Raw genomic sequence first — 18,182 nt, 5'->3', positions numbered from 1 at the left:
TTATAACCTACCTGCTTACCATTGGCTGGGGACTAATGACAATCCCACAATCCTGTGGGAGTATGAGCTTCCCCAATGAGGGGGGCGGAGAAATCATTAGCAGTCTCCCTGTATACATAAAGCTGGCCAGTTTGGAACTAGCAGGAGGGAGTAAGCAGCAAGTGAGGTTGCTGCTGTTATGTGTATATACGTTATTGTAAATAAATGTTATTTCTTGTATCGTTGAAACTCGTGCTGGATTTTTTGTGGCCCTCACAAAAGTAATGTAATAATAATTACCAATACAATAACAGTAAATTAGCAATATTACATAGTATAATATTGGATAGCATTTATATCACAGAAACAGGCAATTTGGTCCAATTGGTCCATGCCAGTGTTTATACATGTGTAACTTGTCTCATCTTTCTTCATCTGACCCCATCAACAAATTATGCTATTCCTTTCTCCCTCAAGCACTTATCTAGCTTTCCCTTAAATGAATCTATGATATTGTCCTTAACTACTCTGTCTGGCTGCAAGCTCCATACTCTATCCAGTTTTGAAGGAAAAGTTCCTGTTGAATGCCTCCTTGGATTTATTAGTGACTATCCCATATTTATCCACCTTTATTCTAGTCTCCCCCGCAAATGGAAACATCTTCTCAGCACCTGTCCCAAATAATGCTTCCATAATCTTAAAGACTACTGGATCACCCTTCTGCTTTTTCTTTCTGTATGGAAAGAGTCCTCAGTCTATTCAATCTCTCCTGATAGTTATATCCAGAGTCGGGGAGAGAAATCATGAGCCCTGGTACTTCTCCTGTTTATGGGCCCTTTATTTCCACCATCCTAACCCGTCACTTTGACTCTCCCAGTCAGTCATTTTAATCATTTGGAATGTAGACTGTTCATAGTGCTCCAAGGGTGGTCTAACTAATGTACCACACATGTTTACTATAATTTCTCTGCTATTCAGTATTATATTTTTCTGGAAATTAACCAAAGTATTTTGTGTTTGACAGCCTAATGATGTGCATTATTATTTTTGGTAATCTATGTGTCTGTATCATTTGATTTCTTGGATTCTTTATTCCAACTGTCTGTGCGGAGTCTGCACGTTCTCCCCGAGCCTGCGTGGGTTTCCTCCGGATGCTCTGGTTTCCTCCCACAGTCCAAAGAGGTACAGGTTAGGCGGATTGGCCATGCTAAATTGCCCTTAGTGTCCAAAAGGTTAGGTGGGGTTACTAAGTTACAGGGAAGCTTAAGTAGGGTGCTCTTTCCAAGGCCTGTGCAGGCTTGATGGGCCGAATGGCCTCCTTCTGCACTGTAAATTCTGTGATTCTATGATTAAGACACTTCGGACTGGATTTTGTGCAAGAAGTGGAAGTCCTGCCACTGGAGGTGAAAGCAGGAAGTGACCCCGATTCATACTCTGGTGAGGCCTATTCTTAGCAACAGCCAATTAAAACAGTGGCCTTCCCCCAGGAACTGCCCATCCAATTAAAGGGCAGGCAACTCAACAATGCCACCATTCATGACGGACATTACTGAGGCAGTAGCTTAAAGGAGTGGATCCCTCAATACCCAGGCACCCTCGAAGTGGGGGTAAGTAGGTTTGGGGAACAAGGCGGCCAGGTAGACGATCGGGAATGGAGATCATGAGACACAAGTGATGCCATTGCTGAAGAGGCAGACATTGCCACTAGGTAGCCCTTTATGGATCATGGAGTGCCCAAAAAAGAGGGTACCCCTCTCCTGGAGCCTGCTGGGATACTGCCAGGTTCCACAGAGATGGCAAGTGGCCCTTAATTGGCCACTTGAGTTTAATGGAGTCCTGGTGGACCACCTGCCTGCTGATAGCAATATGGTGTGTAAGCAGGAAGATGCGAGCATTGTGCCCAATGCTTCATGTGCCATTTTGCCAGCATTCCCGCCTCCCAGGTCATGGCCAAATTCCCACCTTCTTTTCCAAGGAATGTGTGACCTCTTATTCTCCGTCATTAATTGTACTTGCTCACATTTGCCACATTGGATATATTTGGTAAGTGTACACTCATTGTACAAGTCTATGAATTGCTTTCTGTCCTGATTATACCCTCAATTTAGTGACATCCACAATTTTGAAAAGTGTGCTTCTGATTGCCAGGTCCAGATTCCTTATGTGAATACCTGTACCAGCACAAACCTGTGTGGAACACCAATTCTCAATGTTTGCCAGTCTGTGCAACTACTGTTAACCACTATCTCCATTTTATATTTTGTAACAAGCTTTCTATCCGTTCTGTTGTTTGTCCTGACTCCACATTATCTGGCCTTAGTCACAAGACCACAAGGTGGTGTCTTACCAAAAGCTTTTGGAAAATCAAAAAACAACAGCTGCATTGCCCTTGTTCACCCTTTCTGTTACTTCAATAATACTAATCAGCATGATCTTCCACTTTGAAATCCGATTTCTAGATGTTTTCTATTATAACTTAGAGTGAAAATTCCATCAGCTTTTCTACAAGCTATGTTAAGATAATTCATCCATTGCTCTCGGAAAATAGTCTTTCTCCATTTTTCAATATCGGAATTACATTAGCTGTTTGCCAGTCCTTTGGCACCATGCCCCATTCTCATGATATATATCTAATACTGCCTCTGCTATCTCTTCTTGAACTTAACCATCTGTCCATCATGACTAATATTTTCACATTGACTTAATTTATCGCACTTCAATTAACCCAAACTTTGCTTCATCTGAAAGGCTATGAGGTAGAGTTTTAAAGAGGAGCCCAGGGTGTAAAAACTCCTGGAGGGTCCATCCAGGATCGAACAGCCCAAATTTAATTTCTATTGATTTCACTCAATGGTTCCTTTAATGCCTAAACGCACTGCCACCAGCTTGCTACCTGAGCAATTGGTAGAAAATCTACCCCAAATAAGTTTATTTTCCGTTTTTTTCAAAGCCAAAGTTAAACATGTCAATTTGTTTGCTTACCCAGCCATGACCAGCACGGACTTCACTGCTCTCATACCAAAGTCATAGTGATCCTGCTGGGACAGTTGTTCACTACATAGTTTGTACATCTGGGTCATCTTTCTGGCCAAAACCTTACTAGATTCGAAACCCTCCGAATACAGGATGACCTATAACACACAGAAACAAATAAATAGCTGGAAAGCTGGGATCATGGGAGCTTTAGATCATGCCTGGAATTCTCCGGGATTTGAAATACTCTTATCCCACCAGCAGTGCAACCCACTGCGGGTTTCCCAGCGGGGTGGGATGCCTTCAATGGGAAATCCCATTGACAAGCAGCAGGAGTAGAGAATCCCGCCACCAGCTAACGACACGGCGCAAAGAACCATCCTGGGGGACCAGAGAATCCAACCCATATTTATTAATAATTTACCCAAAGGAATAGAGAGCAACATACCCAATTTGCTGGCAACATTGCGTTAGGTGATGCATTAAGTGGTGTAGATGGGAGCTGGCAGTTGCAAGGTTGATATATTAAGTGAATGGGTAAAGCTGTGGCAGATAGTTTTATAGTTTTAATGTGGAGAGGGATGAGATCATCCAGTTTAATCTAAGGAAGGTGGATCAAGGCTTTAAATGATGAGCAGCTAGGAACTGTACAAGAAGAGAGAGAATAAGAAGTCTATGTAAAGAAGCTGCTAAAAACTAGCAGACAGGTTCAAAAATAATTATAAAGGTGATTAGAATGTTGGGCTTTATCTCGAGGGGCTGGAATACAAAGAGTAGAAGTTATGCTGTTGTTCAGTTTGGATCCCATTTGGAGTACTGCATTCCCTTCTGGGAACTGAACCTCAGGAAGGATTTACTAGTCTTGGAATAGATGGAGCACAGTCACCAGGATAACACTGGAACTGAGAGAGTTAAATTATCAGGACAAGTTGCAAAGACTGTACTTTTGTTCCCTTCAGTATAGAAGATTAAAGGTGGATCTAATTTGGGTGGTAACGTTTATTAATGGGATAAAAATAATAAAGATTTAGATGTGTATAGTGCCTTTCACAACCACACAATGTAGTGTCAATGAAGCAGTTTTGAAGTGTAGGAAATGGGGCAGCCAATTTGTGCACAGCAAGCTCCCACATACAGAAATGTGATAAAGACCAGGGCCCGATTTAACCACTGCGTTGTGCCTGGCATGGATCTGGATGCACCAGTTAAAGAGCAGGAAAGGCCAAAATCGAGATTCGCGCCACGCGCAAAACAGTTTGCCATCTAACTGGCCCACTCCCAATGACAAGTTCTGGATATCGCCCAAATATGGTGAGAATATCATTAACCTGAATTTGCATTAATTTCTATCTCATTAGTGAGATTGAAGTTGAATGCAACGGCCTCCTTGCGAATTAACCGGCTCCCCAACAAGAAATCTTGTGGGCGCCGTTTAGTACTCCTTTTTAAAAACGGGAAGCGGGTGCAAAGGCTGCTCAGGGGAGCTGAGTAGCCATTTCCATATTTGTGCATGCAGCTCAAGGGCACTGGTGTTGCTGCTCCAGTGTTGGTAGGGAAGGTGGGGCAGATGGACATTTTATGGAGGTTGGGCTTGGCTGGGGGGCTGAAGCATTTTACGTTGGAGGGGGATGGGGATGTTGGCGGTGTCTATGAGGCCTTCAAGTCATCTTTGAATTTGTGGATACCCATAAAGTGTTTCTTTAATCTAAAAAAAATTTTGTTTGGCAAGGGAATGAAGATATTTTGTATCAGACAGCCAAACTGAGTTGTTATACAGATCAGCCATTATTTAATTGAATGGTGAAACTTGATGAGGCCTAATTTTACTCCTTATGAACCAACAAATGATCAAACAATAGCACAAGATTTTTTTTATTCAAAGGTGAGTTGAGAGCGTATTTTGCCCATTTCTAATTGACCTCGAGAAAGTTTTGGTCAGTCACCTTCTTGAACCACTTCAAATAATTTGGGGGAAAAAAACAATTGAGCAGCAACTGCTTGAGGTTAAGGGGAAAGGTTCCATCAGTCCAGGTGACTGAATGTTGTGGATCCACTTATATCACTGATACAGACCAACATAAAAGGAACAGAAGAAAACAAAAGCATCAGTTCAATTACCTCAGCAATGAGGGCATAGTTCGGAACCATCATTGCAATAGGTCGAAAAAGAGCCTTTAAATTGTCTGGTAGTTCCGTTCTCCCGGCATAACCAGGGTTCATGGTGATGAATGCTGCGCATGACATGACTAACTTGATTTCTCTACCTTCAAACATGAAACGGGTGAGCTGCACAAAATGAAAACAAACAACAATGACATTACTCATGATTTTCTCTTGATTCAATCATTATCTATTAGTTGGCAACTAAAGGTTGGTTGCATATAGAATCATAGAATCCCTACAGCGCAGAAGGAGGCCATTCAGCCCATCAAGTCTGCACCGACCCTCCGAAAGAGCACCCACCGAGGCCCAATTCCCTGCCCTATCCACATAAACCCATCGTAGCTTTAGACACTAAGGGACAATTTAGCGTGGCCAATCTACCTAACCTGCACATCTTTGGACTGTGAGAGGAAACTGGAGCACCCAGAGGAAACCCACACAGAGCCAGGGAAAAAATGCAAACTCCACATAGACAGTCGCCCAAGGTCACAACTGAACCCAGGCCCCTGGCACTGTGAGGCAGCAGTGCTAACCACTATGCCACCATGCCGCCCTATCAAATGGCCCGAGCAATGTGGTAAATCCACATCTCTGAACCTTTCCTTGAAGTACTGGCAGTCTATAGTACATCACAATCAAGGGCAATTATTTCCTTAGCCAATATTCACACAGTGGGCCACTTACATAAAATTACACAGAATATGCAGTATTGAAAGGACCATTCAGCCCAGCACACCTACGTTGATGATTTTGCCACATACTTCCCACTTGAGTCATCTTGTCCTGTTAATATATCTTTTCTAATAAGGATCAATGGACAGAAATCAAGAAAGGGGCAAAAAGAAAAAGATCTTGCATTTCCATAGTGCTTTTAACATCCTTGGAATGTCCCACAGCACATCAGAGACAATTGCGTACTTTTGAAATGCGGTCAATGCAGTAATAAAGGGAAATGCAGTAGCCAAGCTGAGCACAGCCAGATTCCGCAAACAGCACTGAAGTAAATTATTAATTGAGGGATCAATGTTGGCCAGATACCAGAGGAAATTGCCTACGCTACTTCGTATGATGCCATGAGACTTTTTATGTCAAACTAAGACCAAAATTTAACATGCACCCAAAGGTCTGGCAGTGCAGCGGTGAAATGTCAGCCCAGATTATGAGCTCATGTCTCTGAAGTGGTGCTTGACCCATGAACGTCTGACTCATAAGGTAAGACATGTCACTATTGAGCCGCAGCCGTGACAACAGTGGAGTTGGACTATCATTTCACTCATTCCTTCACTATAAGAGCGGCAAAAAATAGCACAAATCCTAATTACATTGCTTTGCAAAGCTTCCACTTCTCTTCTACCAAAATGATGGTCACTGATCAGGGGAAGGCCCTCCCCTCACCCCAGTGGAAATTCATCCCCATGTTTTAATGCTAAATGATGACGTGCTCATTATTAAGCTTGATTAGTATCAGAATAATATGGTACCTTGGCTGCTTTAGCATTTCTGATGGTGATGAGCTGCTGGGCTATGACAGAAAGTACTTCAATATCAATCCGGTTGAACTCATCAAAGCAGCACCAGGCTCCTGACTGAGCTAAACCACTGAAGAAACGTCCCATCATCTGCAGGAGAACATAGTCATTGTGTCCATCAAAAAATAATTTTGCTCTTGAAAATCTTGTTCCTTGCTACATACAATATTTGAGTAGTTTAGCTCACTCGGCTGGACAGCTGGTTCGTGATGCAGAGCAAGGCCAGCAGCGAGGGTTCAACTCCCGTACAGACTGAGGTTATTCATGAAGGCCCCATTTCTCAACCTTGCCTCCCCCCCCCCCCCCCCCCCCACACACACACACACACCTCCCCTACCCCCCACGACTTGAGATGTGGTGATCCTCAGGTTAAATTACCCCCAGACAGCTCACCCCCCTCAAAGGGGAAAGCAACCTCTGGTCACCTGGGACGATGGTGAATTACCTTTACATATAATACCCCCTATTAAATGTATAATGATGGATTCCGAAAAAGATTCAGAATTTTAACTTACCTTATAATCTAAGCCTTCAGAGCAATTGAAAACAACACACTGGATGGCCAAGGCCTTCGCAAGGTCTTTGGTAGTTTCTGTTTTACCAGTACCAGCAGGGCCAGCTGGAGCTCCTCCTAGATCTAGCTGCAGGGCTCCCATTAGGCAGAGGTAACACCGGTCCTAAGACAACCAAGACGACATAATCAGCTACATTTCTGAGAGTATTAAAATGCAATCATAAAATCACTACAGTGCAGAAAGAGGTCACCTGGCCCATCGAGTCTGCACCAACCCTCTGAAAGGGCATCCCACCGAGGGTCAGGCCCCCACCCCATCCCCGTAACCCAGTAACCCCACCTAACCTTTTAGATACTAAGGGGCAATTTAGCATGGCCAATCCACCTAACTTGCACATTTGGACTGTGGGAGGGAACCAGAGAACCTGGAGGAAACCAACGCAACCACGGGGAGAAAGTGCAAATTCCATACAGTCACCCGAGGCCGGAATCGAACCCGGGTCTCTGGTGCTGTGAGGTAGCAGTGCTAACCACTGTTCAAACATTACAAAAATTGCTAGAAAGATTAACATCGAATTAATGTTTTCCCTACATACAAGACTAGATTGGATATCATCCTATTAGACTCCAAGCATTCTACAGGTAAACAATCTTTTCACCCAGTTTTGTTACTCTTCCCGGCAGGCTGCAATTTTCTTGTTCAAATATGCAAATAACGTCAGGTTATTTTTCCAAGTCAACATTAGCAAAATGGAGTACATAATAAATCCTGGCCAATCATTATGGACAATTTCAGAATTTTAGAATGAACTCCCAGTCTTGTCTCGCTGTGAATAGGCCTAAGACTTTCCTGATAGAAGAGGCTTTGTGCATTTTTTAAAAATTGGGTCAGGGTATGATAAACCTACCACCATCTCCTTGGCAAAGTCCATATTACGCGATGGAGCCAAAAATCTTGCTCACACATCAACATTACCTTTTTGCCACCACTGCCAGAGGCGTAAACTAAAATGGGCTGAATGTTCACACTGTTCTCACCATTGCCAGCAGAAGTATCAAGGCATTCTACCAGTATTGTCCTTACTATTATTGTCTCCCTATTTTCAATGTCAGATCACTTCCACCTTCAGTGAATGTACTTACAGTAAGTGGTGTAATGACCAGCCGAGGGGACGCTCCCAGGTACTCATAGCCATATGTGTAATTAGATAAGGCCATCATAGCCACACAGTTATCCGCATCAAGATCCCAGTAATAGCGTAGCTGTCTCTGCCACTCAAAATTATTTACTGTATCCACCTACGACAGAGTGAAACACTAGTTATCGTCAACAGAACAATTAGCAACTTTAAAAAGCTTGTTTCACATTGTTAAAAATCTTGGTCTCCCATTTTCAATTGACACTAAATGTAAACCAAAATATGTGGGTATTTTAGCTGCCATCTGCTGACCAGATGGTTATATCAACCAGATTTACATCCAACATCAGCAGAATAGGCCATAGTAATTTTAACTGCTGGGCTTCACTCTTCCAACCTATAATCTAACATTGAAAGTACAGACTTCCATAGATAGGGTACATATTAAGAATGAAGGGCCTAAAATGTGTTACCTAATAGATTCCTGGCAGATTTCATTCTGTCAGAAATCTTTGTTTGACATCTAATTTTGCTTTAGTTTCTCCACTTATCCATGAAGCTCTCAACCTTTTCAATTCATCCCCTTTAGTGGTGGTTAGAAAGTGTTTCACATGCACTCCTGGTATCTCAAACTTCTATACTCTTCAAGGCTAGTTCATGGTTTGACCTCCCACTGCATCAGCAATTAAACTGGCTTAGTTGCCTCATCATTCAACTCAAAATGGCAAATATTCCATCCAACACCTTTACCTTGGGCTGCTTATTTATTTCCAATGTGGCCCAGATTTGTTTACGGTCACTATTTGACAAATGTTCCTGAGCTTGTCAGTGCAGGAAATCAGGTAAGTGCAGCCTTGGAGGGGCGTTCCCGACCGAGGCCAAACAAATGGCAGAGTCGCATTAGATAGCATGGTCGTTCTGGCTGCTGTAGGTGCTGAGAAACACCCCACTATATGAACCCGAAACAAGATTCTGTTTTAGACTGTAAAATCAGGTCCTATATTTTGAGTCAGCAACTTTAAATTTAGGGTAAATGAAGTGGGTCATGTGATCTATTTTGCAATCTGTCTCACAGTAAGCCTGGGTGGTTTGATTGAGATCAAAGGAAGGCTTAGATTGCTTGTTGAGAAGAAGGTGCAAGATGCTTGGAGACAATGGCAACAGTCTCTGAGTTTCCATGAGTACGCTCGGAGTCTCCCGAAGTCACAGAGAGGAGTTTGAAGATACCGGGTTGTAAACAGCAGCTATAAATGTCCATTTACTTCTGAGATGAAAAGGAGTGGGATCAATGATAGCTAATTGTCATTTCTATATTGATGCAGATATATGTTTCACCTCATAATGGGGAAGAGGGCAGAGGAAGCCATTTCTGAGATCAGGTTACAGGCTTCCCTAAAAGCCAATGAATATCACAGACCAACAGCAATTTCTCTGTGTGGTCAGCAAAGAGAAAAACATGCTTGACTGTGCATGGTGCCACAGCTCGATGCTAGTCAAAGAGATGAATCCTGCACTCATCTAAGGGTTCCAAGAGATTTATCCTGGCACGGCCAGGGGAAGAAGAATCATCCAAACAGGATTTACTGCTGAAGGTGGCTTTAAGAAACTCACTGGAAACTGAGGAAAGTGCCCCAGACAGTCACTTGACATTCTACTCAGCGAAACAGGGAGACAGGAATAAATTGGAAGATAAGAGCAGCTGTGGATTGTTTGCTGAGGACTGTGATTCCCTGGCGTGTGTGTGGGGTGATAAGTAAACAAGGGGAACATCACTTCCTGTAGTTTAAAATATAAGTTGCCAAGGAAAAGAAAATAGTGTGCAGTCAATAGTACTTTCTTAGCCATTTATTAGTGTGCAGTAAACATTTTAAAAACATGAAATCTCATCATGTTATTCTTTCAGCTAGTAACTCGAAGTTCAAACCTCTTCTTAAAGTTATCAGTCTCTATGAAGTTCGGAGCAACTCTCAAGTTGACAACAGGTTCATTACTTAGTCACAACTTCACCCAGATAGATTCCATCTGAGCCCACCATTAATAAAAAAATGCTCTCTCTATGGTATGGATTGGATTTGTTTATTGTCACGTGTACCGAGGTACAGTGAAAAGTATTTTTCTGCGAGCAGCTCAACAGATCATTAAGTACATGGGAAGAAAAGGGAAGAAAAGAAAATACATAATAGGGCAACACAAGGTATACAATGTAAAAGATTAGAACGAGTATAAGTTAAGTAAAAAGTGGATCTGTTGGGGAGAGCTCGCAGAGAGTCGCCTCGCTCCAGCGCCATCTTGGTATATCCTTAACAAGACTAGTGTTCCTCCTTCTCTATCCCTACTGAAAATGCCACAGTGAAGATTATTTAGTTTTAGTTCTATCCCAGCCATGATTCCACTAATGGTACATCATTTCAGAGCAGAGATGTGCTTGTGAGGCTGGATAAGGCTTTGGTCAGACCCCACTTCGAATATTGTGAGCAGTTTTGGGCCCGTATCTAAGGAAAGATGTGCTGACATTGGAGAGGGCCTAGACGGGGGATAACAAGAATGATCCCTGGAATGAAGAGCTTGTCATATGAGGAGCAGTTGAGGACTCTGGGTCTATACTCATTGGAGTTTAGAAGGATGTGGGGATTTTATTGAAATTTACAAGGCCTGGAGAGAGTGGATGTGGAGAGGATGTTTCCACTCATAGGAAAAACTAGAACCAGAGGGCACAGCCTCAGGCTGAAGGGACGATGCTTTAAAACTGAGATAAGGAGGAATTTCTTCAGCCAGAGGGTGGTGAAACTGTGGAAATCTTTGCCGCCGCAGAAGGCGGGAGGCCAAATCACTGAGTGTCTTTATGGCAGAGATAGATAGGTTCTTGGTTAATGGTGTATTAGGGGTTATGGGAGAAGGCAGGGGAATGGGGATGAGAAATATCTCAGCCATGATTGAATGGCGGAGCAGACGCGATGGGCTTAGAGGCCTAATTCTGCTCTTATGTCTTATGGCCTTATGTCCTTCTACTCCAAATAGTCACTTAGTTCTCCTGAATTTATTTGTAATGTTTTGTACGTTCAGATATGGTGATGTCAATTTTTATCAAAGCCATCTTCGATTTAGATCATCAGATTCATGAGCCTTCTTGACCTGCATTTTATATCACAAAGTGAGCAAAGCACACAACAGTAAGAACAATGATCATGCACAGCATTTACTAGGTGACATATATTATCAATAAGGCATGTTTAAAAGTTGAAACAGACAGCGATGTAATACTTGGGCATTAAATGACAAATATACTTTTATGAGCTTGCGGCTGTAAATTACTTGCAGGTCATGATATTATCTGTGTTCGTAAATGTTATAAATTGAAATGTATATGTTGCTCAATCTCTTTTTTTTAAATTAGCATTCAATATTACTTTGGGAACTGGAACCAAAGACCAGAACGAGCAACTATATTACTTTCAACAACAGGGCACAGGTCATGCCAACAAGAGTTCTGGCAATGCAAAATACCTTTTCTATCACCAGTTCAGTGACAATGTCTCTGGCGTGAACATCAACGGTTATGAGGGCAGTCACAATACTTCGGTGAAGGCTTAAGAGCTTGCCTCGAACCAAAGCAGCTAGAGCATTAAGTCTCTATAAAATAGATATAACACCATTATATACCAGCCAAAAATTCTTACCAGTGGTACAAAATATTGAAATCTTTCACAATAGTACATATTTAATGGATATGCAAACAAAATTATTCCTTCACAATAATGTACTCTCATTTGCATTTATGCGGAAAATAAAAGTCATCTTTTAAAAATGAAGTGGTATTAGTCACATGATTTACCACTTAAAATCTGTCGCCATTTAAAGTTACTGAATATATTTTCTTTAGAATGACCCCCCAACCACTCTCCCCATCCCTCAATGTAGCACACTAGGCCACAGACAAACCCCAGGGAATTACTGGGCAGTCTCCCCCACATAGTGATCCTCCCACCCACCCGTAACTGAATACCAGCAGCAACAGGATGAGACCCTTAAGGGGGTTTCTTAAGCACCTCAGTTGGTCTCCGGGTTGAAAGCCTGGGAAGACAGCAGGGTCTCCACTCTGCACACTCTCGCCGATAAAATGGTATTCCCCCCCACCACCACTGCCAAACTCGCCTCTGGGGTAGGGCATTAACTATTGTTTCTTTCTCCACAAATGTTGCAGGCCTGCAGACTGCTACCAGCATTTTCTGTTTGTATTTTGGGTCCAAACATGGAGCTCTAGGAAAGATGGGCATGGATTTATGTGGCAACAACAAACTTAGCCATAACTTCCTGGCTCCCCAGCGTCGTATTTTGGGGGTTACTCCATTGATGCACTGGGGATGTTCCAACGGAAGGGTTTACTCAGCAATTATCCAGAGGGACTAACTTTCCCTGGACAATTTCACTGATCTGGAAACCATCCGACAGAGCGATTTAAATCACTAACTCTGGATGGGTTCTGTCAGTTTTACCCTCATAGTTACTCTGAAAGTGGGGCTGGTTTAGCACACTGGGCTAAATCGCTGGCTTTGAAACCAGACCAAGGCAGGCCAGCAGCACGGTTCAATTCCCGTACCAACCTCCCCGAACAGGTGCCGGAATGTGGCGACTAGGGGTTTTTCACAGTAACTTCATTTGAAGCCTATTTGTGACAATAAGCGGTTTTCATTTTCATTTTCATTTCATTTAGGTGGAAAAAAGTACTTCAAACTCCAGAGTAACTATTTTCAAGACCCAGAGTGAGAGAGAACCCACACACCAAACCCTCCCCCCCCGCCCCCCCACACCATTATCACCCTTCACATCTCAAGAGGACCTCCCCCCACCACCTCCCCCCCCACCCACCCACCCACCCAATCAAACACCCACACCCGGCCTGACCCGACCCGACTCTGGACATGGCCCACATTCAGCCTGTCACCCGTCATTCCTGTCCAACACCAAAACACTCCTGTCTCATCCGGCCTGAGTGAGGAAGATCACGCGAGACAGGGGCTTTGGAATTACAACATCCAGTGATTGATTGCCACTCCGAGTTAGTGACGGGCATTTGTCATATGAAAGGATGCTCAACTCAATACATGAGGGGAGAGAACCATTTACAAGAACAATCCGCATGGGGCAGAAAGGAGGGTTGGGCGCTCAGCAGTTTCACGAACATAGGAATAAAAAGAGGCCATTCGGCCCATTGATCCTGCTTCACCATTTCGATCATGCTGATCATCTACCACAATGCCACTTTCCCTGGCTGATTATTTAGCTCAATGCCGCTTTTCTGCACTATCTCCATATCCCTTCAGGTTACTGATCTCCAGAAATCTACATATCTGTCTTGAACATGCTCAATGATTGAGCTTCACAGTCCTCAGTGGTAGAAAGTACCAAAGATTCACCACCCTCGTGAGTGAAGAAATTCCTCCTCATCTCAGTCTTAAATGGCCTACCCTTACCTGAGATTATTTCTTCTGGTTTTCAACTCACCAACCGGAGTAACATCTGATCTACATCTACCCTGCCACGCCCTGTAGAAATGCTTTAAGTTTCAATGAGGTCATCCCTCATTCTTCAGAACTCTAGGGATCACAGTCGCAGTCTCCTCATTAGCCAATCCCGCCATCTCAAGGATTAGTCTAAAGAACCTCTGTTGCACTCCTTCTTTGGCAAATATATCCCTCCTTACATCAGGGGAACAAACTGTGCACAATATTCCAGATGAGGTCTCACCAAAGCTCTATATAACTACAACAAGACATCCTTACACCTATACTGAAATCCTCTTGCAATGAGGTCCAACATTCTGTTTGCCTTCTTAATTGTTTGCTGTATCTGCGTGCTAGCTTTTAGTGACTCATGAACAAGGACACCCAGGTCCCTTTGGACACCCACACTTCCTAAGCTCTCACCATTTACAAATACTCTGTTTTTTGATTTTTTTTCTACCGAATTGAATAACTTCACACTTATTCATATTATATTCCATCAGCCATGTTCTGACCCATTCACTTAGACTTCCCAAATGCTTTTGAAGTCTCTTTCCAAATTCCTCACGACTTGCATTGCTACCCAGTTTGGTGTCATCAGAAAATTTGAAAATATTACAATTGGTCTCCACATCCAATTAATTTACATAGATTGTGAATGGCTGAGGGCCTAGCACTGATCTTCGTGGTAACAGCCTGCCATCTTGAGGGATGATCGGTTTATTCCTACTCCCTGCTTTCTGTCTGATAACCAATTCTCTATTCATAATCGTATGGTAATCCCAATCCCATACAATTTAATTTTATTTACTAACCTCCCATGTAAGAACTTATCAAAAACCTTCTGAAAATCTAAATACACCACATCCTCTGCTTCTTCTATATCTTTGCTACAGTATCCTCAAAAAATTACAAAGTTTGTCAAACATGGGGCGAAATTCTCCCCCAACGGCGCGATGTCCGCCGACTGGCGCCAAAAACGGCGCTAATCAGACGGGCATCGAGCCGGCCCAAAGGTGCGGAATGCTCCGCATCTTTGGCGGCCTAGCCCCGACATTGAGGGGCTAGGCCGACGCCGGAGAGATTTCCGCCCCGCCAGCTGGCGGAAATGGCGTTTGTTGCCCCGCCAGCTGGCGCGGAAATGCGGCGCATGCGCGGTAGCGTCAGCGGCCGCTGTCAGTTTCCCGCGCATGCGCAGTGGGGAGAGTCTCTTCCGCCTCCGCCATGGTGGAGGCCGTGGCGGAGGCGGAAGGGAAAGAGTGCCCCCACGGCACAGGCCCGCCCGCGGATCGGTGGGCCCCGATCGTGGGCCAGGCCACCGTGGGGGCACCCCCCAGGGTCAGATCGCCCCACGCCCCCCCCAGGACCCCGGAGCCCGCCCACGCCGCCTGGTCCTGCCGGTAAATACCAGGTTTGATTTACGCCGGCGGGACAGGCAATTTCTGGGCGGGACTTCGGCCCATCCAGGCCGGAGAATCCAGCGGGGGGTCCCGCCAACCGGCGCGGCCCGATTCCCGCCCCCGCCCAATTTCCGGTACCGGAGACTTCGGCGGGGGCGGGGGCGGGATTCACGGCGGCCAACGGCCATTCTCCGACCCAGCGGGGGGTGGGAGAATGATGCCCATGATTTTCCTTTCTTGAATTCGAGTTGACTCTACCCAATTTTACCATTCTTTTTGAAATGTCCAGTTATCACATCCTTAATTAGAGATTCTAACATTTTCCCTACCACTGACATCAAACCAACAGGTCTATAGTTCTCCATTCTGTGTCTTGGGGATAGAGTGGGAGGTTGGTCTTATGGACAAATGAGCTTAGAAAGGGCTCGAGGTAGATCAGGACAAAAGTAGAGAGAAAAAAAGAGTCAAGTGAACTTGAGTAAGATTGGTGCGGGGGTGCTTTATAAATTCAAGCTTGCGATTGTTGAATGTAGGAAAGGCTGCAACTGAATATAAAGAAAAGAACTTCGGACACATGACCTTGAACAAAATCTTATACAACAAAAATTACTTGATCAAGTTAACAATTAATGTTATAAAGCTTGTCAAGTGACAGTGCTTTTGAGCGATTTTACCACCTTCTGTAATTCCTATTACATGGTGAACAAATAACATGGCAAATCTCAGAATTTGAAGCAATTGTAACAAAAAGATTTGGAAGTGTAATTTCTTGTAAATGCAACTTGCAAGCAGAAACTATTGCCTTCTCTATTTAAAAAAAAAGCATAAATGCAGCCAAAAGTCACCTCAAAGTTTGTTTTTTCAAATTCAGCCGTGACTGTAATGCGATTGTGGTCACCCTCCAAACAATGGTGTAAATCACGACACCACATTAGCTGTGCAATGGTCAAGATAACCTGAGAATTCAGAAACAAAGAGAAGTTAAATAACCTGAAAACTGAAGCCTTGGCCTCAACTCAACTCATTCAGAACAAAATCGGAAAAAGTCCTTTAAAAAAAATCAGGAGCAAGTTAGCACTGGAATCACAGTACCAGATGCTTTACTGCTAAAACCTCCATTCTTAGTTCTTTTACCATTTATGGGAAAGAATAAATTCCACTGGAAATTTTATCTGCGAGGTTTCCTTGCTTCTGAAACTGCACCACGCACCCAGCTACCCTCCAATTATTCCAGCATTGATAATCTGTCTGGACCTTTTCTAATGTACACTTATATTCCAGTATTACAATTCTCAAAAACTTCCTAAAATGCTTCACATTCAATTAATTATTTTGAAGTGCAGTTACTGTAACCATATAAACAAACATGCCCATCATTTTGCATAGGATTGCATAAACAGCAATGTGATTAATGACAAGTGAATTTGATTCTGGTGGCATTACTTCAGGGAGGACTGGTGGCTTAGGCATGGGGCAAACTCCTAGGGCAGTATTCTCCGTTTCGGAGACTAAGACAGAATCAGTGAATATCTATGACAGAAAAATTGGCAAAGATCCCAGAGTAATTCCGGAATTGTTAACGTGCTAGCACTGGCACCACGTGAAACACGAGCGATTCCAATGAAAGATGGTGTCCTATTTGCCGGGATTGGCACTCGAGAGGCTGACAGGCTGTAGTCGCATATTAGCACTCCACTCCCCACACACACTCATTCCAGGTGGCACTGGTTGTGCTGGAGTGTGCTCATCCCATTGATGGGTCGGCTGGAGCCAAAAGATACCGAGGGGGATGGCCTTGGGGGAACACTCATATGATCTGTGGCACTATGTTCACAGTGTGCATCCAGACCCCACGGCCTACCTCCAGGCCGCTCCCTGCTCCTCCTCCAAGCCTGGCAGAAGCTCCCCCGGCCAGCGGCACAACTGTCAGAACATGACAGCAATGTTGGACTCTTTTCGTACCCCCCTCTCTCCTTCAACAGCCTGTTTACCGATTTTTAAAACCGCAAATGAAACTCTCCATCGGTAATTTCTCCTGGCCGGCGTGGAGCATCGCGGGAGCACCGGAGAATACCGAGGTCAAGCCCGTTAGTGGTATGTCAATGGAGTTTATTGTATGTGTGGTGTAGTACGCATTGACGCCACTGTCGAGGGACCGGAGCATGACATTCTGTCAGGCGCCCGGCGCCGGCCACGATTTTCGCCTCATATGCGATTCTCCATCCAATCACGTTTTCAAATTCCGGCGTCGGCCGACAGAGAATCTCGCCCCTGTTCTTTTATGAATAGTTAACATGTTATCCAAGAGGTTCAAATGTGAACACTACATTTTAGTGAATGCAGATATTTATCATTAACTCAGTCAACTCCTGTAATAACAATACATACAAAATATGGTTAAGCATCCAACTCAGAATCCTTCCATGAGAAACCTACCATGTTCACTAGAACTGTTATGGTGGCCACGAAGAACATGGGCAATTATAATAGATCTCCCCCTGTGCGGCACGGTAGCACAGTGGTGAGCACAGTTGCTTCACAGCTCCAGGTTCGATTCCCGGCTTGGCTCACAGTCTGCACGGAGACTGCAAATTTTCCCCGTGTCTGCGTGGGTTTCCTCCAGGTGCCCCGGTTTCCTCCCACTCTCCAAGGATGTGCAGATTAGATGGATTGGCCATGCTCAATTGCCCTTAGTATCCAAAAAGGTTGCGTTGGGTGGTGTTGCTGGGTAACGGGGCTAGGGCGGAGGTGTGGGCTTAGGTAGGGTGCTCTTTCCAAGGGCCGGTGCGGGCTTGATGGGCCGAATGGCCTCCTTCTGCACTGTAAATTCTGTAAATTCTATGAACTTCCCTGCTGAGCGGGCGGGAGCTTGGGAAATAGGAACTTCCCAACGGAAGTTTAAAACCCGCTGTTTCAACCTGAACCTGTATTTTGTAGGTGATCCTGAGTTTGGACTTGTATGCTGTAGGCTGCAACTGTAGCCT

General features: G+C 44.2%; 1 protein-coding gene across 1 annotated transcript in view; it reads right to left on the bottom strand.

Annotated features, from left to right (window-relative positions):
- dnah6 (dynein, axonemal, heavy chain 6) overlaps positions 1–18,182 on the bottom strand; it is a 522,203-nt gene that overhangs the window by 330,649 nt on the left and 173,372 nt on the right. The window contains exons 26-32 of the mRNA XM_072517256.1: positions 16,044–16,154; positions 11,802–11,927; positions 8,302–8,457; positions 7,160–7,321; positions 6,597–6,734; positions 5,071–5,238; positions 2,962–3,110 (exon numbers count right to left, since the gene is read on the bottom strand). Coding sequence (XP_072373357.1) covers positions 2,962–3,110; positions 5,071–5,238; positions 6,597–6,734; positions 7,160–7,321; positions 8,302–8,457; positions 11,802–11,927; positions 16,044–16,154 — 1,010 coding nt within the window. The remainder of the gene's footprint in view (positions 1–2,961; positions 3,111–5,070; positions 5,239–6,596; positions 6,735–7,159; positions 7,322–8,301; positions 8,458–11,801; positions 11,928–16,043; positions 16,155–18,182) is intronic.

Source organism: Scyliorhinus torazame, chromosome 9 (assembly GCF_047496885.1).
Source record: "Scyliorhinus torazame isolate Kashiwa2021f chromosome 9, sScyTor2.1, whole genome shotgun sequence".
NCBI lineage: Eukaryota > Metazoa > Chordata > Chondrichthyes > Carcharhiniformes > Scyliorhinidae > Scyliorhinus > Scyliorhinus torazame.
The sequence above is the reverse complement of the archived record's forward strand: the minus strand, read 5'-3'. Positions and strand labels throughout refer to the sequence as shown.